Source organism: Camelus bactrianus, chromosome 8 (genome assembly GCF_048773025.1).
Source record: "Camelus bactrianus isolate YW-2024 breed Bactrian camel chromosome 8, ASM4877302v1, whole genome shotgun sequence".
Taxonomy (NCBI): Eukaryota; Metazoa; Chordata; class Mammalia; order Artiodactyla; family Camelidae; genus Camelus; species Camelus bactrianus.
Genome location: NC_133546.1, coordinates 44828352 through 44853735, shown reverse-complemented (window position 1 = coordinate 44853735; position 25384 = coordinate 44828352). Strand labels below are relative to the sequence as shown.

The 25384-nt window shown below is 34.1% G+C and overlaps 1 protein-coding gene across 3 annotated transcripts in view; it reads left to right on the top strand.

The window, feature by feature from the left end:
• Positions 1-25384, top strand: part of CEP57L1 (centrosomal protein 57 like 1) — a 55841-nt gene that overhangs the window by 14575 nt on the left and 15882 nt on the right. For 2 of the 3 annotated variants that reach the window (XR_012508675.1, XM_010965396.3), the window contains exons 2-3: positions 5538-5646; positions 23856-24015. Coding sequence is in view for 2 of the 3 variants with exons in the window: in XM_010965396.3 (XP_010963698.3) it covers positions 5611-5646; positions 23856-24015 (196 nt within the window). In the remaining variant the exon portion in view is untranslated. The remainder of the gene's footprint in view (positions 1-5537; positions 5647-23855; positions 24016-25384) is intronic. The other variant, XM_074368536.1, reaches the window with a different exon arrangement.

Genomic DNA, 25384 nt, shown 5'->3' with positions numbered 1-25384 from the left:
TTTACAGCATGGCTTATCCCCTGTCATCCAATCATTCCTTTCCCCCAAGCCAAATGTTTTTATTTATTTAGCTCATCTTTATTGAGCCGCTAGGGATTATATGCTAGAAATACAACGGTAAATAAGATGAAATTCTGGCTCTTTTAGGCCTAACACACTGATTTGTTAGAGCAGGGGAGCCATCTATAGGGGATAGCCCCTCACATCTTTACGTAGCTATAGAGATCCATGATTAGCACTTTGCATTTACTCATGTAATAGCGGGAGAAAAATGTTCTCAATGTGTATTTTTATGAAGACTTTATTCATTGAATCTAAGATGCCGAAGATTGAAAGGCACAGCATTACTTTATGTACCCACAATGAAAGAAAAAAACAGTTCCCAAATATAATTAAAGTTGAATCTTGATTTTAGAGAAGTAAAACGTATGCAATACATAGGCTAATAAATGTTTGTTAACTATTAGACTTCGATGTATTTTATGTATTTCTACTACATTAATTGAATTAAGTGCAACAAATGCTTATTGAATGACTATCATATAATAAGGCCAATGGATAATAGAATAATCAATAAGACGTCATCTCTTCTCCTAAGGAACTATAGAGGAAGGCAGATGTGTGCAGACCTTGCTAAAATAAAACTAAGTTTCTTAAAGTGACTTAATTAAATCACACAAACTATAATTAACCAGTATGTTAAAGATAATGCTAAATTAATGACAATTGATAGCTTTGTAAAAGTTAAAAATCACCAATATCAAAAACCATTTATTGTTAATTTTTTATTCTTTCATTGTTAGAGGTAGTTGGGGGTTTAGTGGGTAGAAGGAAGAAATGGAAGAAAATATTTATTTTTGAGTATATATGTGTATTTTTTTAAAAGGAGAGAATAGAGTTTATTTTAAAGATATTTAATGTTTTTCTCAGTTGTTATCTTCACAGTAGTATATTTGAAGGAAAAACATTTCTGGTAGTTATAATGTTTGTTTTCTTTGGAAAAATTACAAATTGAGTTATACTCAGCCAAATATGTTTCTCTGTGTCTGGATTTATACAAGAAAAAAGTGTTAACCTTAAGCTGGCATCTGTCTGCTATCAGCAGTTGGATTAGTTGGCTCACCCACTGTCAGTGTGTATACTCAGGGAATGCAAATTTATTTTACTATTGGCTGAAATAAATAACATTAAGAAAATAAATCTGTTAATTTTTTTTTATCTGAGGCTAAACACAGGGAAAGATTGGATCATCTATGATTTATGGAAAGCAGGACGGAAACAGGAAGGGCACCGTATTGAGAGTCTGGAGTCCTGATTGAATTCTGTTCTTGCCGTTTATTAGGCATGTGACCTTAGGCAAGTCACTTAATCATTCTGCCTGTTTTTTCATGTGTTAAAAAATGACTGTAATAAAAGTAATGCCATTTTTAAGCTTGTTAGGATGAAACTTGATGTGTAAAGGCTTTGTAAACTATAATATTTTGCAAGTATTAGTTGATAATTTTTAGATTTTTGCCTTTTAGTACAGATATTAAGAATATACTGTATAAGACTACATATATTTTGCAGAATTGAGTTTAGCAGTTTTGATTTATCTCGATTTATATGAGCTTTAGAAAAAAAAAGGAAATTTGTTTTAGTACTTCCTAGAATCTCCCTTTTAAGCATTTTAGAGATACTTTTATTAACTATGTGGTAGGCAAATTGATATATATGTTATTCTATTAATCTATAGATGTACAGTTTCTATTTTTTCTAGGTCTGATTGTCATAAAGTTTTAATAAGAAGTTAACCAAAAGAAACTTTGTCTAAGATAGAATAGTATCGATTGGAGAAATAGTCTCAAGACATGGTGAAGATTGTGAACTTTAGAACTTTGTCTCAGTCTAAGCAAAGCTCTAGTAATGTCTTAATTTGAAACAGCTCAAGGCAGTTTGACAGTATGTATCAGAAGCATCAAAACTGTCTTTAACTAAATACTATTTCTAGACTGTATACTTGTGAAAAAATTGGCAATTTGCATTAATATTCATCTACTGCCACAAAAACTATAAAAGAATAATGATACAAGAAAATGTTTATCATGTATTATTAAGTAGAAAGCCAATTTACACAAACTTTGTATGATACAAGACTAACTTTGGTTAAAATAATAAGACTGATTTAATAGATACCAAAATATTAATAATATTTCAACAATCTTAGACTGATAGTGTTTACAGTGATTGTTATTTTCTTCTATAATTTCTAAATTTTGTAGAAGGAACATGTATTACTTTTATAATCAGGGAAAAAAACTATATGTGTGTGTGTATATATAAAATGTCATGGATTTATATATAATGTAAATGTAAGAAGTTGTTAGCAGTATTCATGTACATAAGAATAATATTATTAGTGATTGAACTTATTGCAAATGCCTTTTGATTTTGTCATGCTACAACTCTTGTCTATCTTTTGATGAACTATTATTTGCAGCTAATAGGAAGTTTTTAGTTGCAGGATGAAAGTTGGTCATATTAAAGGAGGCTGAGGCTGTCTTAGCCAGGGCTCATCTGAGCTGGACTGGCAAACTTGGCCAGTTACTGTCATGTCAGTCCTTTTTTGTGGGGCTCCAAATTAGTACTAGTTTAGAGCAAGTGCAAAGCCCCACGTTGGTTAGGCATTGCATTGATTTCTCCTGAGACTATGACCTCTTCCTTTTTCTACATCCATCTCTTAGCACAAAGTCTGGCACATTTTAGGCACTCAGCAAATAATATTGGAATTGAAGTGAAATGGAAACTGAAAATTATGCAAACTCCTAACATTAGCTTTACTGAAAAGTCATGTCAGTGTTAAATGAAGCAAGCTGTGCAGTCACAGGTCTAGTCTCTACTTGGATGCAAGAGAGGTTCTTAGGAACAACAAAAAGATCTTATGTTTAGCCATCAGAATAGGGTCTTCTCTGTGCCTCTTGTAGTTTGGCTGCTAGAGGTGTAGTGGAAGGCCCTCAGCACTTTCAGCATTTGGCGCAGTCATTCAGAAGTAAAGTATGCGCATTGGTAACTAATGAAGAATTGCAACATTTAAGAGGAGAGTAATGCAAATTTTTATAGGTGCATTTTAAGTAAAATGTATTTTGATAATCTTAACTAAGCTTCCACCTTAGCTAGGCAGGAAAATCAGGTTTTGTCCTTTTGCCCTCTGTGCTATTCAACAACATATGCTGTTTCTCATGTTAAGACCTTAACAGCTGTGCCAACAAGTCCAGTTTGAAAAAAGTAAGGGCTTAATGGTGTCTCTTTACAGATCAGCCTGTCAACAACTCTGTCCATCAGTAGATTACTTCAGCCCTTTAGAACAGTTGTTCACTTCAGACATAGGGGTCAAAAGTCGGTGTGGTTAAGATATTGCAGCTTGCTAACAGGGATAAGAATTGAAATTACGAATATGGAGCTCTGGATGCTAAGGAGAACAATGTTATGACAAACCTAGGTGTGTTGCTTTTTGACAGAATAACTCAGACACTGCTGTTAGTGACTAGAACCCTCTTTTAGGCATTGCCCTTTTACCTTATATTGAGATAACTTATCGCTAGAATTTATTTTGGAACTCTGTGTGACTTTTAACTCATTTCAGTTTAGCAAGCATTTGTTAAGTATTAAATTAGGTGCTGAGGTTACAAAGATGAATGAGACTTGATCCCTGTCCTCAAGGCTTTCAGTTTAATGGGGAGGACATGAACAGATTACTTCAATATATTATATAGATATGCACAGAGGAGTTAATTAGCCCAGCCACAAGAAGCCATGAAAGGGAAAGCTTCATGGACAGATTAACTGATAAACCGTGTCTTGCATAATGGGTAAGACTATTCTAGGAAGAGAGAACAATGTGAACATTAGAAACATGTTTATTCAGTAGAGAAAGGAGAAAGGAACTAGATTGATAGAGAATAGGTCATAGAGGGCCCTATAATGCCCTGAGAACATGCTCAATCTTTATCCTGAAAGCAGTGAGGAGTCACTGGAGAGTTTTGAGCATTGACATGTCATGGCTGGATTGTAATTTTAGGGAGATCACTCTAGAGGCAGAGAAGAGGATAGTTTTAGTGGGACAAGATTAGTGTCAGGGAAATCACTTTAGAAGGCCATTGTAATAGACCAGGTGAAAAATGATGGGGGCCTGGGCTTGGGCACCTAGTCAGTCAGGGGTGGTAAGGATAAGATAGTATAGGTGATCCAAGAAGTGTTCTAGGTGTTGAAGTCCTCAGAACTTGAGAGATGGGGAGTAGGGGGATGATACTATTAGGTGAGATTAAAAATGTAGGAAGAAAAATAGTTTTTAGGGGGATGATGATATAGTAAGTTTTAGATATGAGCTTAAGTTGCCTTAGGACATTTGAGGGTATATGAACTCTTAAAATTCAGAGAAATGGTAGTCAGTACTTGATTAAAAAAAATTACCATTTTGAGTAAGAATAAAAAACAAATGTATCAGGGCAACTCCCAAAGTAATATTGTCACTTGAAGAGGGCTGGGCATAAGCTGGGTATAAAAATTTGGGTTTGTACAGCAGCAGTATAACGTTACTATAAGTAGGTTAAATATTGTGGGGAATGGAGCATTTCATTTTGTGCAAAGTCATCTTATATACCATTTATAGGTTACCTGTTTGGAAACTTTAGGATATAGTATGGCATAATAGTAACATAGTACCGGATATAATTTAGGTTTCGATAATTCAAAAGGGATTTTTGGATTTTGTGGTTTGTCAGTATCATGGACTTCAGTGATTATACTAACAAAATTTTGGATGTGATATTCAAAATATAAAAATTTTCAGATATCAGTAATAACATTTATTGAGTGCCTACTATGAGCCAAGATCTATTCTAAGTACTTTGTATTGATTCATTGCATATAATCCTCTAAAATAGGTAAGTACTTTTATTATTTCCATTTTATAGGTGGGGGAAAACCATGGAAAGCTTAAGAAACTTGCCTCAGATCATGCAGGATTCACTCCCAAGGAGTCTTGCTGCAGAGTCCACCCCTTAGCCACTTTGCTGTACTGCCTTATCAAACAATAAAAATGCATTATATAACAAAAGTCCCTAGAAAGGTAACATTTCTAAAAATGTAAAGTGGTAAGAAATTCAGAAATAGTTTAGTGTCAAGAATTTATATATATATATATTTTTTAATTTAAAGAAGGATTACATTGCTTATTAGGGGGAATGGAAATCTGACAAGTCAGAAGAATTAAGGAAATAGAAATATAGAAAGTTGAATTATTACAGGGAGGGAAAGGAAGAATATGTCAGAGATTAATATTTATAAGGCTAATTTGTAAAGAAGTTGAAATTCTCTGAAAAGAATGATAGTTTATCACTGCTACTTCTGCCACTGTATATTTACATAAGACTTTATATCTTTCAAAGCTAAGAGAAAGGAACGAGTAACTAAGATTACATGCTGTAAGTGTCAGAAACAAAAGAACTTAGGTCTTCTGACTCAGTCCAGAGCTCTTTCAATTATGTCATATTTTTTAGAACCATGCAGTTTCAGTCCTCAAATCCACAGAAATGGAGGGGGAAAGGAAAAGAATTACTCCATCATCACTAAATGCAAGAAAGTAGCAACAGCAACAGGGATGCAATGGTAAGGAATGAACCAGTAATGCTATAATCAAAAAGACTGCCAAGCTTCTCAAATCTGATGAATCTTTCCTGTTGATTGATGTATCTGACAGGAAAGTCACCAAAAGGAAAGTACTTAGGTGTATGAATAATTGTTTTCCTTTCTGTTCTCAAGAATCTTTTGATGCTGATTCTCTTCAGAGAGGAGAAAGCAGTAGAAGTGGTTGGGAATCATCAGTCTAGGAGTAGAAAAAAGTTTTATTTTTTATTTTGTGCTTTTCTGTGCTGTTTAAATTTTGTAACCTGTGGATATATTACTTAAAAAAACATAGTAATAGGAATTTCTGTATAATGGGATTATGAGCCACTTTAAATATTTTTAAATTAAATATTATATATAGTGCATGAACTGTGCTAACAGACTTCATCCCAAGGGTTATCAAGTAGGTTGACACTGACATTTAGAGTGAATTTTCCACAATTCCACATAGAAACTATTTTTATAACATGGTTAGGACAGGAGTGGCACTATAAAAATATTCTGTTAGTTCAATGGGAAAGTTGGAATTAAATTATAGATAGGGATGTGGGAAATTTTACTTTCTGTAGTCTCAGAAAATCACTTGCGTACATACGTGTCTACACTTGTTCCCAGGATAGGAAATAGCTTTCCTGAGTGAAAGAGATACTCTGGCAAGAGTGAGAATCAGACTAGCATTCTTCTGTCAGTTGTTCTAGACAGACTGTGCTGAGAGGAACTTTGAGGACCTTCATCCACCAAAAGCAGAGAGAAGCCAGCAGTTTGGCTGTATACCTGGTTTATTTGTAAGGCACACATTTGAATTAGGGAACTCTTCACAGTGATCAGTCGGTGCCTATTTTCACTCTAAAGCCATTTTAGTCCTCTAACAATCTGTTTGGATGATGTGCTTGCTACCTGATGATGTTGCAGTTTTATAAGATCCCAGAGCAACTATGGTGTATAATTTGCACAATGTTTATACTACCCTTGGAAAAGATGAAAAATGCATGTCCAAACTAGGAATACACTGCTTTTCTGGAAAACTATAAAAGTTCTAAAGGAATTTTTTTCATGATGACATTCTTGAGAAGGGATCAATTTTTCTTAAAAAGGACCATGGTATTCTGGATATTAAGTTAGTGTGTTTGTGGCCTGTGAGTGAAAGAAGAAACACCAAATGTTGGACTGGGACTGTAAGTCATCATCCTTGATAGGAGCAAAGTTTGCTCTTCCTTCTTGTGTCTGGACAGTCACCAAAGCCTGTGGTGAATTGTGCAGTCTACTTCTCAGAGTCTCAGAGAACACAGAAGTATTTACATGGACAAGTGATCTGATCTCATTTGTTGGTTGCTTGTTCATTTTATATTTTTTTATGGATGAGACTTTTTATATTTAGAGGAATTACTAAAAATGGTTAATGTGATGGAAAGGAAAGGGATTTTTATGATTTTTAATAATCTTTGTTTTATAGTTCTTTTAAAAACAAATGAACACATATATGAAATTATGTATGAAGAACCTTTAAGAACCAGAAAATAGCTCCTCCACTCCAGAGTTTCTGGGCATTCAGAATAGCTTGGTATACATCCCATTTACCATATATCAGTGATTTTAAAACATTTTTTTTCACATTTAAAAAATTTATAAAATAGGGATACATTTTGTAATCTTTATTGGCCTGTATTGGAGTCAGATTACTTCAAAAAGGACTTGGATTTGCCTCTACCAGTCATTTGCACTGCTACCAACCTGAGCCCATTTTAAATTAAATCTCTATTTGAAAGTTGCGGGATTTTGTTTTGTTTTGTTTTTTGACCCCACTGATAGTATTAATTCAGACTATAAAGCTGTGTAAGAACTGTCTTTTGGATAAAATTCCTTCTACCCAGTGCCTAGTACTTGAAAGGGTTTCAGGGTTTCTTGTCTCTTTCTGTGTGGTCGGTTTATTTTTATTTATTTTACACTGCATTTATAGCCCTTCTGTTGTTCCAGGTTTGCATGAGGTTTCTTATTTTTTTCTTCTTGTGGAACATAAAAGAATAATGCATCTTATAATAGATGTTGGCTTAGATGTGATAAAAGATCTATCAGATGCTTGTGTAAGCCTTTACCATACTTCCTACCATACTTCTTGTTTACTTATTGTAGACATACTTCTAAAAACCTCAATGTCATTATTACACATTTCTTTGCTGATTCTTCATCAGTGATCTTCAAACTTTAATTTGCTAAAGAATCAATTCGGGAGTGAAAATTATTTATTTTTGTGATTTATCTCCAGAGATTCTGTTTCTGTGGACCTAGGTGATGCCCAGGAATCTGCACTTTTTTAAAATACCGTCTAGGTCTCCTTCCCTAAGTGATTTAAGGACCACACTTAGAGGAAAACTGCGTACTCTATATCTAAGTGAATATTCATGGCTTCAGCTGCCATCTGTATATACTGATGATTTTTCAAATCCTTATCTTTAGTGTAAACTATTCTTGGATGCCAGACTCACCTATACATAACTGGCATGTTTCTATTAAAGGCAGAATACACTCTGATCTGGGGTACATGGGCTCAAGTCCCAGCTCAGCCACTTAATAACTGTGTGACCTTTGGCAAGTTGCTTAACTTCTCAGTTGCCTCTTGTAAAATAAAATTAATATAAATATCTTATGGGGTTGCCTTGACGATTCAGTGGATCAATACATGTACATTTCCTTGGCCAGTACCTGGCACATAATAAGCTCATTGTAAGTGGTAGCTGTTTTTATGTAGTTACTGTCCCACAAGCACTTCAGACATGTCAAAAATGAACCTTTATATTACCTCCACACCCCTCAAAATCTGTTTTCTGCTTTGACTACAGTTTTAATTTCTTCCTATCATTAATTTTCCTCATCCAGGTCATATGTTCTATGACTTCAACATCCTAATCACCTCTCATTCGTTCCCTGTCTTCATTCCCACTTCTGTTGCTTCGGTTCAGGACTTTATCACCTCTCACATAGCATTCTGGAGTAGCCTCCTTCCTGGACTTCTAGTCTCTGGTTGTTTTTCTCCATTCTAACTCACAGAAATCTGTACCAGAGGCAATGTGATCCTACTGCTCCTTTGCTGGGTGGCTCTTATTGCCTACGGGATAAAATCCAAGCACCTGTGCCTGGCATATAAGGCTCCTCGTATCTGGTTTCTGCCTCCTCTTCTGCAGTACTCAGGCACATTTACAATCTTCCAGCTTTGTACATTTTCTGTAGTTGCTCGCCCAAAACACCAGATCCTCTCTAGCTTTCATAACTTTGCATAAGTAAGCAATATGTAGCGTAGTGGTTAAAAGTGTGAGCTTTAGAGCCAGACTGCCTGAGTCAAATCCTGACTTTGCCACTTAACTAGTTATGTGATCCTGGGCAAAACAGTTTTTCTGTGCCACAGTTTACTCATCTTTAAAATGGGAGTAATTGTGCCTCACAGAGTAGTTATGTGGATTTTAGTAACTTAATTCACATAATAAGCATTCAATAAATGTGAGGTATCATTTTTATTATTACCATGCTATTTCTTTGGCTTGTGCACTTGATCTTCTCCTCTACTCATTCTCTCACTTTCCTTTGTCTATCAAATTCTGTTCATTCATCCTTAATATTTCAGTTTAAGAAGGAGCTCCTCCAGGAAGCCACCTCTGAAATCCCCAGTCTTGATTAGATGCTCCTCCTCTGGGTTCCCATGGCACCCTTTGTTGTGTAATTTAGCCTTGAATGTTTTAAGTTGGCCAGAGACTGTGTTTTTCATCTTTGTATGGCTAATAAATAAAACTTGATTGTTTTATTGTTTCTTATTAGTTACAGGTTGGGAAAGCAATTAGAAAGCAGAGAGAGAGTCTGCTAGAGTCAAGTAAACAGACAGCTTATAAGCAGACTGGAAGGGAAGAGATAGCAAGAGGTGAAAAGACAGAAAATAAAATGTGTAGCAGTCTAGAACTTTCCAGTGAAGGGACAAACAATTCAACAAGTATCAGTGTGGCTAAGTGTCATCATGCATAATTAAAATGCTATTATGATATCCTTAAGTTATCCCAAAGGTTAAATTGTATTGCGTACACTCTGCCTAAAAAGAAAAGTAGGTTAGGCATTTTAGAAATATTTCTTTTAAAACTAGTTGAAATAAATATTGGTGATTAAATAGGTAAACTTCAGTTATATATCATTGTCCAACAGCTCATTCCCCCTTGGACTGCTTGACTAATCAGTACTCCCATAATTAATTCTGAATATTGAGTGTGCTCAGTCTGTGGAAGAAAAAAAAAAACAAAATGTAAAGGCCAGGGAAGATTTATAGCAACTAATCTGAGTACTGTTGATTTTGAAATTCATTATTTGTTGACTCAATTTCTAAATTCTTCCTGCATTTAATAAGTTTGCCATCATCCATTCCAAAGGATGACCTAAAACAAATAGACTGCCAGATGTTTCTCCAGCAAAGATGAGTTTATTTGGTCAGCAGAAAATTAAAACTTGGAATCTGCAACTTTGGTGAGTCCTGTGCAAGTCACTGCTTGGCAAGGGAGGGAGAACTCTTTTATAGAGGTAAAAAGGAAGTTGGGAGGGCTATAATAAACAAAGAGTTGATAGCTTTTCATTGGCTAAGCCCTTGAAAGGAAAGAAGAGGAAACTTCTTCCTTTTGGATTTAGCTATGTCACAGGGCTTGAGAGCTCTTCCTTAAGGTCTCCCTACTCTATTTAATTGAGGTTTCTATTTATTAATTTTTTTATAAGAGAAATGGTTAGAAACAGAGTTAAAATTCAAAATTCAATGGATAAGTATAATAAACATAAGAATGTTGAAACCCCTTCAAAACAACTTATTTAAAAGAAGGGGGGAGAATATAGCTCAGTGGTAGAGTGTATGCTTAGTATGCACAAGGTCATGGGTTCAATCCCCAGTACCTCCATTAAAAATAAAACACATAAATCTAGTTATGTATTAACAATTAAAAAAAGAAAAGAAAAGAAAAGAAAAAACTTTCTGAAGAAATATCACCAGTAATATTTTAGAATTCTAATAATTATGATTTACTTCCTTAAATAAAATGATATTAAATTAAACACCGTATGCAAAAGTATATTCCAAAGTACAATATGTGATATTTTTAAAACTTAGGACAGCATTTATAGAAATTCTGGGTTTAACCATGACAAACATTAGTGTAGGGAGGTAGGGAAAAGTTGTTGACCTAACAAATTAGTTTCAGGGGATTCATTTTACAAATATTTTTTGGATTAGGCCCTGAGGTTACAATGCCCCTTCACAGAACTTAGTAGTTTAGATTGTAGGAACTTACAGAAGAAATAAGCATAATTGATTATATTGATGTAAGAGGCATTTAAAACCCTTAAAAATGAAAAGATGTAAGTGCCCCTACAGATATCAATATAAGTCATTGATACTCTACATCTTCAGCTATTTTCTACCTCTACAGAAATCTAGTTAAAAGGAAACTATTTTAATAAAAAGCTAGTATGTATTTATTGTAGAAAATGTATAAGAAGGTAGAAATAAGAAAATGAAAATCTGTTGTCCATCTATTAGCGTTTAATACATTTACTTATAGTCTTTTATCTATGCTTATCTTTGTCCTTTTTAAAAATTATATAATTTTATATCCTTCATTATGCACTTTATGTTAAATCAAGAGCATTCTCTCTGAACTGAATATTCAAGATAAATTACAGATAAAGACAAGAGGGTGAGTGGGGTGGGAAGGGATAAATTAGGAATTCCAAATTTGCACCTCTTGCGGAATGATGGAAATGTTAGGTATCTTGAATGTGGTTGTGGTTTCATTGGTGTATACATCTATCAAAATTTAACAAATTGTACATTGAAATATGTGTCATTTACTGTACAGGAATCATACCACAATAAAGATGTTAAAAAATATTACAGGTAAAGATGATGGGGAGTCTAATCATTTAAATAATCTCAGACATTGTTAAGTTTTAAACTTATTGGGTTCAAGTTCAGTAAGAAAAAAATCTAACTTTCTATTTATTAGGTAAAATGTTCATAAGTCTAGTTATCTTAAATCCACAAATTGATAAATTTGCTTGAAAATCAGGTAGCAGGGTGTTGAAAATTAACTGTTGGATGCTATATTATAATTTATAAAATATTTGTAAAAGATTGGCATTGCTTTGTACTCTTTAAAAAACTAAGTATTGCACTCATGTTTCATATTTCATATTTCTTCTATTCAAACTTATGTAAGATGATGAGTTTGAAGAATGCCCCCAAAATTTTAATAATTATAGAATAGGCAAACTATTTTTACTTGATATACTGCTAACTCATCCCCTGTGTTCTTTTTTTCCCCCTGTCATTGTCTCTTGTTGGTCTGAAATTCAACAGTGAGATTGTAAACTGCTTCACTGCAGAAGCCATGCCCTGTGTTTCTTATTTCTACAAGGCATAGCATATTGGATATAGATACTAAACAGTTACTTTTGTTCTTACTTTGACTCCTTTGTTACCACTTTCTCCTGTTCCCCTCACCCCCACTTCTATACTCACTTCTCTTTGATCTCCATTAAGGGCTTTTATTCCTCATTTGTCTCCTAAATGCTAGTGGTCAGCATTCTGAGTGCAACTGATTTCCCTCCTAAATCTGTAATTCTTAATTTTTAAAAAATTTTGCCTCAGCATGTCTGAGGGGCACCACAATGGATAGATAATATAAACTCTCTAATGGACAAAGTCATTGCATCTCAGCCACCCCTTTCCATGCACACACACTGAAAATTGCTAATCTTTTACACTCTCCTTGGGTGATTTAATGGATAACCAAATCTATATCTCTAGATCCAGCCTAGACTGCTCACCCAACCCCAGACCCATATTTCAATCCATTTGTTAGATAGCTCTGTGTCTCTAAGCACCTCAAATTCAACTATATCTAAAAATAATTCATTGTTTTCCATCAGACTTATATCTCCTTTTATATTATTTCTTCTTTCCACTAATGTCACCACCATCTCTTTACTTGCCCAAGTGAAAATTTGGGGAGTGTTTTTTATTCTTTTCTCTCCCCCATTTCACATATCTAGTCGGTTCCTAAGTCCTTTTGATTGTATCTTCTAAGAATCTTTCATACTGATTTCATCTATTCCAGTCTTAATTCAGGCCTGTATGTTTCCTTGTGTTAATCACTTCAGTAACCTCTTAATTTGTCGCTCTGCCTATAATTTCTTCCCACTCCAGTCTACCTCAGGGTCATGTGAATAAACTTGTCAGCATACAAACCTGATCATGTTATTCCCCATTATTTCCTTTATTAGCTCCCCATTGCCTGATCCTATAAAATACAAACTACTTATTTGATATGTAAAGTCCTTTGTGGTTTGGCTCTGGTATACCTTTTTAGCCATCTCTTACTGCCAATATTTGTTCACCATGCTCCAACCAAATTCATTAAGATCTGTCATGTCCCTCGACAGTTATACTTCTGTCTCCACTAATTATGTATTTCCAAATTTTGTGCTCCTGTTAAGCCTCTTACTCTTTGTTTGTTTTGATCTCTGTCTTTCCTATCTCTCCTCAATGTTTGGTAAGCCTTGGTTAAACAACTTATATTTAAGAGTGGACACTAAAAAAAAACTTGGAAAAAATTTGGAAACCCCAAATCCATCCAATTCATTCATTTTATCACCTTCAGTATCTTTGTTAACTTGGGCTAGTCACATTGCCTGGATGAAGATCTTCCCTTCTCCACTTGGATGTATAGTCTATCAATATTCTGTGAACTGAGTCTTCCTGCTTTCAATCTGGTTCCCCACCCTCACCTGTGCTGAGTGTCCCCCAATCCATACATACTCAATAATTCGCTCTTCATATAAAAAACAAAACTAAACTTCTAATCTTCTTCCCAGTTGAGGGTAAAGCAGTCTTCTGGCTGTGCGGAGAAGCAAAGGGTATTTGGGCAGATAATTTACTTCTGAATTAAACTTTCATCCTATATAGTTTTCAGCCCTATCTTAACAACTTAGACGTTTACTTACAGAGGTGCACCTAATTCGTGAGCCATTTGGAGGTTCTGCAGGGTAAACTTGAAACTCACTTTTATTACTTGAGTTAGGAATCTGCTGCCTTTTTACCATTAGCTAAGTCTGTTATTACTTGCACCTCTGTTTACCATTTCCCAAAGATTTGCTGTTATTACCCTTTCTGATTTCTTTGTCCTTGCAGGTATATATCTTTAAAAAATATTACTTAATATTATTTTAGTGGGTTTCCAAGAGGAAGCAGAAGTCAATGTGTGTGTTCACTCTGCCATATTTACCTAAACTCCTCTCTCAAAACTGTTAATAATTCCAAATTATTTCTGGCTCTCTTTATCTCTCCGTCAATCAGAGAGAGTTATATAATTTTTATTTTGTGCTCCCATGACACCCTGAGAATGCTTTTATTATGGAACTGATCCCACTGAATCATAGCTTGTTTTTAATTTGTCTCCTCTACCACACATTTTTGTACAACCAATCTTCAGAACTTTTTCACCTGGCAAAACTAAAACCCTATAACTCTCCATTTACTCCTCCCCTCAGCCACCATTCTACTTTCTGTTTCTATGAGTTCGACAACTCTGGATGCCTCATTTAAGTGGAATCATACAGTATTTGTCCTTTTGTGACTGGTTTATTTGACTTAGCATGATATCCTCAAACATGTTCTTCCGTGTTTTAGTGTGTGTCAAAATTTCCTTCTCTCTTTTAGGCCAAATGGTATTACCTTATATGTATATACATTTTGTTTACCTGCTCATTCATTGTTGGACCTTTGGGTTGCTTCCACCTTTTGGCTATTGTGAATAATGCCATTGTGAATATGGGTGAAAAAAATATCTGTTTGAGACCCTGCTTTCAATTCTTTTGGATATGTTTACCTAGAAGTGTCATCATTTTTTATGACATTAACATTTTTAAAGGAAGCAGCCCCCCTTTATAAAAAAAATAGAATGTTTTTCATTTGGAGCTTTTGTGGTGTTTCCTCATGCTGAGATTCAAGTTACACATCCCTGGCCAGAATGCTGCATAAGTGACGTGTCTTTCTCTGTTTCATACCCAGAGGCACATAAGGTCTATCTTACCTCTCGTGGATAATGTTAATTCTAATCATTCTGTCAGAGTGTTATTTTGTTTCTATACTATCTGGTTACTACTTTTTCCCTTGCATCTTATAAGCAATCTGTGGACAAGATACTTTAAGACCATGCAAACATCCCACTCCTTAGCAACATTTCCACCTCTGAATGTAGCATTGATGTTTCTTGCCTAAATAAATTTTTACTCTGAATGCTACAAAACGGTGATTTTTTTTCAAATCTAGCAAGCGTTGCTTTTAAAGTTAATTATGAATTATGTTAAATAGATCAATGTGAATGTCAAATAATCAATATGTTAAATGAAGATTTACTACAAATGTTAATATATCATACATAATCGTCATTGAAGCATAATGATTAAACTGCTTCCAAATTTCTGGAATTTAATAGTCATGGTATTTCTATAATGTCACATAACTTTAAAAGTTGAATATATAGTGTGCTTTAGGATGTGAATTAGGTTCTGATACTATTTCGTACTCTCAGTCTACAGATTGTTTATCAGGTACTCTATTACCTGAATCCTGCTAGTGAACTCTGTGCTTAGTTAATGACTAACCAGATACTCACTTTCTGCTATTGAAGAAGAACAAACTTTACAGTATAGAGTAGCTTTGAGAACTTTAACTGAATGGAAAGATATAAACTCTTTTCCCTTTTTGAAGCATAAATCTCATTCTGTGTGTGTGTAACTAAAACTGGTTTGTCTGGGGCAGTTAGCATCTCTATAAAGTATGTCCAAAGCTATTGCAATTTGAAGCAGTATAATAGATTAGATGTTAAGAGAAATTCTGGTAACATAAAAATCTGTATAAAATGCTTAAAACTTATTTTTGGAAACTTTGCTGAGTTGGCAGCAAAGTAGGAAAAATACAATGCTGTACATAATGAGAAAGTCCAATTCCACACGGATAAATGAGCCCTAGAACCCCTCTGGCCCCTGAAGGCACCTTCTGATTCCTTGTGACCCAGAACCTGGGCTTTAAGGAGGCATTCCTGCTTGTGTGGGGCAGGAGACAAAGTCTGAGCCTGAGCATGGTAGGTGATAAGTTTGGACACTGCAGCATAAAGCTGAGATCCCCAACGGGTAAAACATTCTGTGGATGACAGGAAGATAACCTGCTCTTCAGAATGACACTGCCTGTTTCATCCCTTGCTTTGAATGGAGTGGACAGAAAGAAGCTCTCTTGAAAAATCCTCATCACAATCCTAGAGTTGGAATTCACACTGCCAAAACAAAATCTCAATATGAAAGTTTAGTTTAATGGTGCCTTAGGTTTTGGGTTCCCTAAGGACCTAGCAGAAACAAATAGAAATCTTCTCTGAAGAAAAGTGCTTTTAATACTGGTTTTGAAGAATCCCCATAGTTCAAGTTCCAAGGAATGAACTTAAAATCAGAAATCACTACCAGGGGGTGGGGGTAAAGCTAGTGGTAGAGTGCATGCTTAGCATGCACGAGGTCCTGAGTTCAACCCCCAGTACTGCCATTAAAAAAAAAAGATAATAAAATAAAATCAGAAATCACTAAATATATGAATAAACCAGCTATTATAAATAAGTGTCAGCAGAAGCCGCAGTGACTGATTTCTAAGATTATCGTATAGAATTTTTTAAAATGTTTTAAATGTTTAAAGAAATTTAAAAAGATACAATTATAGAACAAGAGACTATTAAAATTGATCAGGAAGATTTGAAAAAATTTATAAAATGAAAAATATAATTTAAAATTAGATGATAAGTCAAAAAGGTATTTAGACACAGCTAAAAAAAAAAAAAAACATAGTGAACTGGAAGATAGAGCTTAAGAAATTACCCATAGCATAGCACAGTATATATAAAGAATATGAAAGACAGATTAAGAGATATGGAACTTAGATATCCAATATATGTCCATCTGAAGTTCCACAGGAAGAGAACGGAGAAGTTGAGAATATTCAAAGAGAAGATTGCTAAGAATTTTTTTGCATTGGTGGATCTCTAGATTTAGGAAGCCCAACAAATTCCAAGTCAGGTTAACAAAATAGAGAGCCATACCTAAACGCAATGTAGTGAAACTGAAAAAATACAAAGACAGAGAGATGATGTTGCAGTTAGAGTATAAAAGGCAGATTGCCTGTAAAGAATGACAGACTGAAAGCTGACTTCTGGATAGCAACATTGGAAGCTAGAAGACATAATACTTTCATAGTGCTGAAAGAAAATAATTGTCCACCCAGAACTATATATTCAGAAAAATTACTTTTCGAGAGAAAGAGTGAAAGAGACATTTTAAGGCAAACAGAAACTAAGAAAATTCACTCCTAATAGACACTCATCCAAAGAGTCTCTAAAATACATACTTTACGAAGAAGGAAAGTAATCTAAGAAAGAAGGAATGGTAATTATTGCACCCTGAGTTTCCCAGGAAGCCAACTCTGAGAGATTAACATACACATTTATTAAAGATTATCCTTGGGGTCAGTACCTATGAAAGGGAGAGCAGGGAAGAAGTATTAGGCAGAGAGGGAAGTTAAGCTGTGCAGTGAAGACCCAACAAAGGTTTCACTGATCCCAAAGGGAGCTCTGGAGATGAGTTGTTTTGAGTTGGGGCACGAGGTTCAGGCCTTTTTACCCTCATTGGATGCAGGCTCCCCCTGGAAGAAGCCTTAACTTCAGATGAGACAACGTTCTTTAGGTAAAGCAGTTCCCCAAGAGGGTTGACAGCAAGGGCTGCATTCTGGCTGCACTACCAGCAGCTGTGGGAAAAGCCTACATTCCTTAAAGGGAATCTGGACAATGCATCATAGTATCTACCACAATGAGCAAAGAAAACTTGTAGGTGAACATAACCAAACATTGACTTTATAAATCAAAACAGTGCTGTCTAATTTGTGTGGTTAAAATCAAAATAGAACTGAAAATTCCAGACAACTGTAGCATAATGTGCCTGGAAGGAAGTGATTAGAATTAATGCATTCTAAAATCTGTTATATGATAGAATACTGTACAGCAGTGAAAATGAATACCATACAGCTTCAGCTTCATGCACTAACATAAATATCAAGACACTTTGAATAAGAAAAGTATGATTCCATTTATACAAAGTATTAAAACCATTAACATCAAACAATATATTGTTAAGGATACATACAAATATGATAAAATTTAATAGGCATTTGAATGAGTAGCACAAAATTCAAAGCAAGAGATGAGGAAAAGCACACAGAAGGCCTCCACAGTACAGGGTAGCACTCTATTTCTTAAGTTAGATGTAGATACAGAAATTTGTTTTATTGTAATTCCTTAAACTGCATGTACATGTATTATGTATATGGTAAATTATTAAAAACAAATAAACTCTATTAAGGTATTAAGAAAGAAGAAATCAGCTGGTCTTGGTGACTAGATGCATGCTAAAGTTATCTCCTAAGTTAGTATTCAGCTATGCTAATCTGGATCTAGTTAAGTTCACTGAGATATAATCAGAAATGAACTATCATTTATGGTATGATTGAGTCATTTCTGTTTAATTTTCTATTTTGTCCTCATTTAGGGGATAGGGTGAATCTCCTTACTCTTTTATAGGCATTTCAAATGCAGTGAATGGTGAAATTTGAAGTTTGAAAATGATCCTAAATTCTGCAGCAAGATTTTAACTAAATGAATTCAATATGTAGTACCACAGTTACCATAGTAAACACTCAATACAATGTCTACATCAGTAAGTATAGAGGCTATATATATTTCCTCAAAAATCCACTTAAATCCATAAAAATTGGAGAAAGCAGCTTTGAATTCAACATGAAGATGGTGAGCTCTCTCTCTGGAGATATTAAGCAGAGCTTAGGTGACCTGTTTAAGACCAGATAGTGTGAGAGTAAGTTTGTATTGAAAGAGTTAGAACAGATGGCCTCTAAGACCTTCTTAGACTTTAATAAGATTACATGAGTCTATGTTTGATTCAGTGTTTTTTTTTACCTCCCATTTTTCTCTAGGAGGCATTTCCCTGATGACTCTCCATCTAAGGTAGTCTCTGTTTAGATAAGTATAAATCAACCAAAGTCCTTAAGAAAAAATATTTTTCTCTAGCTGCAGGAATTCCGGAGTACAGAAACTTGAGTTGTGTAACCTTAGGCAAATTACTTAGTATCGCTAGACCTTGGTTTTTACAGCTACAAAATGAAAATATTGGAATTGATACAGATTTTAAATGGACATCTAAAATTTCCCCATCAATTCTAAAATTCACAGTTATTTATGACTTCTAGAAACTTATAGTACTATGGACTCCCCAAATATTTTTCATACAGTCACCACTGCTTCAAATTAAATAACTTGAAATACAGCCTTTGTCACTGCTAATGTTTTGGGAGGTAAATATGAGATAATATTTTTTTAAAAACCAGTCTCCATTTAGCTGTCTTCTAAAGTTTCCTGAATTTGATTGTATCTTAACCTTCAGATTAGTTGTGAATGTCTCTGTAATTCAAAATGTCTCATAATTCTATAATTCCACAATTCTGTAATTTTTTGAATATCACTTTAATTCTTAAATCTAAAGCAGTATTGATTTTTTAATATAAACTGTTAAAGGAATATTTTGTAATATTTTAGGCTAAAATTACTGCTAATATTTGAGTTTAAAGCTAATTCAATTACATATAAATTAAATATGGGTCAAAAGCACAATTTTAGTTTTATTCTATTGAGTATGCTGGGAAATTTTTAAATTATTTTTAATTATTGCATATAGGATAGCACATGAGTCATTTCGTAGTCAATTTAGAAAGCTTTAGGTGTTACTGAAGGTCAGTTATAAATTATAAGGCCAGTTATAAGGGGAAAATAAATCAAGGCCGAGTTACATAATTGTTTCACATCTTAAGTAGGAAACTAAATTGCAAATAACTTTATTATGTGCTCTAAATACCGTAAACCTTAGGCATCTGCATTTATGTCCTTGTCACTATTCTTATGTTTCATTCACTGTGAAACAGAGGGGTTAAGTTGCAGTGTATTGGTTTGCTAGGGCTGCCGAAATAAACACCACAGACTGGGTGCTTAAACAGTAGAAATTGTTTTCTCATAGTTCTGGACACTAGGATTTTAAGATCAAGATGTGGGCAAGTTTGGCTTCTTCTGAGGCCTCTCTCCTTGGCTTGCAGATGGCCGCCTTCACTGTGTCCCCTCATGGTCTTTCTTCTGTGCCCACATATCCCTGGTGTATCTGTGTATCCAAGTTTCCTCTTCTTATAAAGAATCAATCATTGGATTTGGGGCCATCCCAAGGGCCTCACTTTAACTTAATCACTTTTTTAAAGGCCCTATCTCCAAATACAGTCACATTCTGAGGTACTGGAGGTTAGGGATTCAACATACAAATTTGGGGAAACACAATTCAGTACATAATAGTCAGTAAAACTGTGTATAGTTTACTTCCCTGCCACAGCAGTTTTCGTGAATTAAAAAGTTTTCATGAATTTCAGAATGAAAACTATTGATTCTGTACAAGTAACTCACATGATAGGTACAGTTATTTGCACTATGACTTGTATATTAGCTTACACATGGGTGCTGTATGATTTTAAACCAGGAAAATTGAGGTTCTCTGCAAAAAGACATCCTGATTTGTATACAACTTCTATGTCTTCAGCTTTTCTTTTGCCTTTCAGTTTTGTTCATAATTTTTATGTTGTAGGATGAATTTTAATGTAGCCTTTGTATCTTTTCCTTTACTTCCCCCCTTTTTTAAACACAAAACATCTCACCCCTAAGATTAGTGGGGTTTTTTTTACTTTAACTCTTAATGTATCTGAAATTTTGTATTGATGTAGGAACTGAGATAAAGTTTAACTGGATTTTTTCCCTAATTTTTCTAACATCATTTATTGAATGAACAACAATTTATTCATTTGTTGAATCCCATTGAAGTACTTATGTTAAGTTCTTAGATTTACTAATTTCCATTGACCAGTTGTTTTTTACATCACTATCCTAACATTTTAGTTATTTTATTTTATAAATAATAGATTATAATATCTATGAGAGCATCTATGAGGCAAATTCCTTAACCACAAATTATTCTACTTAGTTATAAGTGTACTTTTTAAAGTGATACGCATTCAAAATAAAGGTAGTCCAACCTTGACTGTTGTTTGCTCTTTAGGTAAGTTAACTTGGATGCATACACAAACAAAACCAGATAAAAGACATAGAGCTGTTAACCTTTCTCCAGTCTCTCTAAGGAGAAATCTAAACTTGGGTGAACAGAGTCCTCTATTTCAAGAACCCATTGTAGTATCTCTACCTGACTCCTGATACTGTCTTCCTGATAGTCCTATGGGATTATGCAAAGATGTACAGTCAGCCACCACGTTGGTTGTTTAAAAGGACCATTTTGGAATAATTGCTTCCCACAAGAATAAGTGAAAATGCTTTGCAGCTTAGTGTTTGTGTCTAGCACATTCTTTTGAAGGGATATTTGCTTTCTGCAGTGGCACTTTAGTTGCAACCAATTAAGATGTCTTATTTTTATATACCATAGAGAAAATGGATAATTTCCCTGGTTGTTACAAGCTGTCAGGAATGGTTCCAGACATAACTTGAGTTTCCCTAAGCTTTACCAGGCTATTGATACAAATGAGGCCCACATTTTACATCCTTTGGCCTCTACTTGTGGGTCCTCTAAAATGCTCCAACAAGGGTTTCTGAGGTCTTTTCAGTTACTCACTGCTGGGCCTCATACCACACATGCCAGAATATTTGGAGGATGGGGCTTAGGCACCTCTGTATTTTCAGAAATTTTTCTCTAGAAATTTCTCAAATACATGCCCAAGAATATGTCCCTTCCATCTGCTTTCACTCTCGGTCTCTCTCTGGCTGAGCAATACTACAAATGCACTGGAACTCTCAAAGTACCAAAACTGTGTTAGTGATCCCTGGCAGCTTCCGCCTTCATTGGAATATAACATCTTATTCAAAGCAGAGCAGCTAATACCTCAATCTTTTACAGGGATATTGGTGAAATATTTCTCAGTTTTACTTATAGACCTCTCTCTTCCCAACACCCACGTATTAAGTACACAGGACTGGGTCAGAGATTAATTAGAATGACCACCACCATACTCTACTCAGAATCACTCTTCCCCTCCTCTGCAAACTAAGGCATTGATTTTGGATCAAGCTTTTTGTATTTCTTTCATATTCCTTCAGAGTTTTTCTCCCAGGATGCCTCAGTTTTTTATGTAAATGAGCTTTGAGTGGGTTCATGCACTTGTTTATAACACAGGACGCTAGATTGCAAGGGTTAAGCTGGAACTCATGGGGTAATGAGAACGCCATGGCTTGTTTCTCTCATTTCTTTACTATTTCCTTTCTTTTTCTTTACCTACCAATAGGTTGTTACTCTGCTTATGCCCACTTTAAGATGTGTTTTTACACATTTAATTTAAATAAATTTTGGTCTAATTTTTAACTTACTTGTATCTTCTTAGTAGTCATATACATTAAAACCTCAAATTTGAACCTGTTTATTAATTAGTGCAAAAATTCATTTTGTAAAATAATACTTTTATTTGGGACAGAAGAAGCAGACAGTCCTCTGAAGGACTTCAGTGTATAGTGACTAATGGCAAAATTTCATTCTTTGCATTATTGGAGAAACTCAGCAGGAGCAGAAAACTGAATCAGATATCTTGGGTAACTCCAAGGTTTGTTGGATAGTTTCAACCACATACCTCTCTCTGAAGATGTACAGCCATGTTCAGAACTTCTGTACTTTGTGCCCTACCTTTATTTTATTGTAAGCCAGATATGACTAACTTTGCTCTCTTATTTTTTGAGGGAATAGATCTTAGATAGATGTATTGTCCCATGAGGAACAGTGTCTGAGCATCAAGAAACCAGAGGGGTGGAGACATGGTTAATAAACGGTACCTGGTGCTAATAACAGTAACAAAAATGATTGTCTCTTAAAGGCAAAGAGCATCAGGTATTCTAGCAAAGCTTCCTAGGCTATATAACTGCTAATTTAGATGGATGAGAATGGCCTGGAAGACACCCCATCATGGCAGTGGCTAAAGTAGAAAATCCTATTGAGTGAAGTGTGTTCTCTGCTGTCCCAGGAAATAATAGTCACGGCAATGTTTGCCTTTGCCCTGTGAATTGGGAAAGTACTGAAGTCACTGGAAATTTTCAATTCTCAAAAGTTAAAATAGGCTAATTATAGTTATATAATTATATAATGGAATTTAAAAGCAAACTTTCTTAAAATTGTGCTGGTGAATTGTTTTGTGTGTAAACAATTATCCTATTTCTTTCAGTATGGTTATAATTAATTTAATGTTGACTATAATCCATTAAGTAGAATACATTTCTAAAATATTTAAATATTTACAGGAAGGAAAATAAAATGATTTGAGAAAGTTAAAAAATTACCTGCTAAGATGGTTAAAAGGCTCTTCTGCAAACAAACAAAAAAAGCCCAGAATGGCAAAGTAAAACTATTTTACGTTCTTCAGATTTGGAACCCTTCTAAACTAGATGATTAGAATGTTAATGCATTAAATGGAGTTGTATCTTATTCAAGGGTTAGATTAAGAAATTAATATATTCAGATTTACCACTGAAAATCTTAGGAAGACAGTATACTGAAATCTCAATACACTGGAGTCTTACAGGATTGTATTATATGGGTGGCTTGTCTTTCAAAGCTTTGTTGTCTTTTGGAATATGTACTTTCTCTTTGAACCCTGGAGTCAAACTGTTTGTAGTGGGGTGCTCAGATGATGAGCTTATGATCAACTGAGAAACTAGCAAATTCACTACCCATGTAATGGTCACTCCAAAGCATATATACTCATTGAAGATCAGGCAGATTTGTCTCTACTATTTATAGAGTAAATAGTCTTTTTTCTTTCTTTTTGCTGAACTTATAGTTGAATTTGTGATAACTAACTTCATAAAGATACAACTCCACAGTATATGATTATGTATTTATGTTAAAGTTTCACCTGAATTTTTACCTAATGTTTTTGTTATTCATGTAGGAAAGAATAATGCTGTACTGTGTCATTCCTTTATTCTCTACAGATAATGGATTCTGAATTAATGCATAGTATAGTAGGAAGCTATCTTAGACCTCCTGAAAGAGTGTTTGTTCCATCATTTACCCAGAGTGATGAATCATCTCACTACTCCATGAACTTAGAAGTTACTGCTACTAAAATGCTTCACAGTCCAAATAGCCAAGGTAATGCTAACATAAAATCTTATTTAAAACTAGGGGAATTGTATGAAGTATGTTATGTAAAACTTTACATTTTTATGTAGAAAATAGTATGATTGTGTATTTAATCTTAATAAAACTGCTAATTTTGATTCTGTTGCTTAAAGTTTATGTAAAGTTAAATGAGTTATTTAACATTTTTTATTTTGGCTTCTTCAGCTATAAAATGAAGATTAACATAACCAGTCAGGCACATATTGCAGGTTTATCATAAAAGCATCACTAGGAAATAGGAAAATACTCTTTGAAGAATAAAAGGTCAGATTTAGAATACTTCTAAATAAACAAGATGACTAAAATACTAGTGAATTAAGTAAAATTGTGTCTTATTCAACAACTAAATTCAGAAATTGCATATATCCAAAATTACCCTTGAAAATTCTTCAGGAAGCCAGTATATTGGAATAACTACAAAATACAAGTATTATAACTTTTAAAATATAAACTTAGGAGGATCTTATTGAATTAAAACATTTATGACTCGAGGCATACCTAAGCCATACATTTACATTACTTTCTTAGATGCTGATTATTGTATTGTTTTTTTTAAAATACTCCGTAATAGCAGTTGCCATTAATAAATAGACTAGTTTGTGGTGCAAAACAACTCTAAGAAATAATAATCCAAATCACATAATAATCTCTAGCAAATATCTTTCTAATTGGATATAAGCTATATGAAAGTTAACCTGTAGCATTTATTTATATTCCATTCATCTCTAGTTTTATAATTTGAAGTTATAACTGAAAAGAGAGTATAAGATAATATCTAAAAATATTATAACTCTGAACTTACCTGAACCATGGAGATATTAATATAGCTGAATACAAATCACAGTAATACATGTGTAACACAATCTTTCAAGCCTGACATCAATTAAATCATTGGGTTGTAATTTTTTCTTAATGGAAGAAACTGTGTTCTACCTCATATGTCCTAATTCATATTTTGGACAAAGAAACAAATGTTTGTGGTTTGACTGAAACAACATATCAAGCACTGAGAAAAACTTTAAACATAAATTTGCTTATTAATTAGTGGACACTATTTTAATTTTCTTTATCCATACTTGGACTCATACCTCCCTTACTATACATTATATTTTTTGTCTTTTAATTTGAAAATACTTATTTTATTAAATTAAATTGTGGTTAATAGCTTTCTCAAACCTCAAATTTAGAAAATTACTCAATACAACCATAAATATGTTGTTTTTTATAAGATATGTTAAAATTTGTCCCTCAGAGTTTTTGTCATTTTTCTTTTTTATGAGGCATGTACATATATATATTTTTTTTTTCCTGGCTCACAAACAAAAATATACTACTCTTA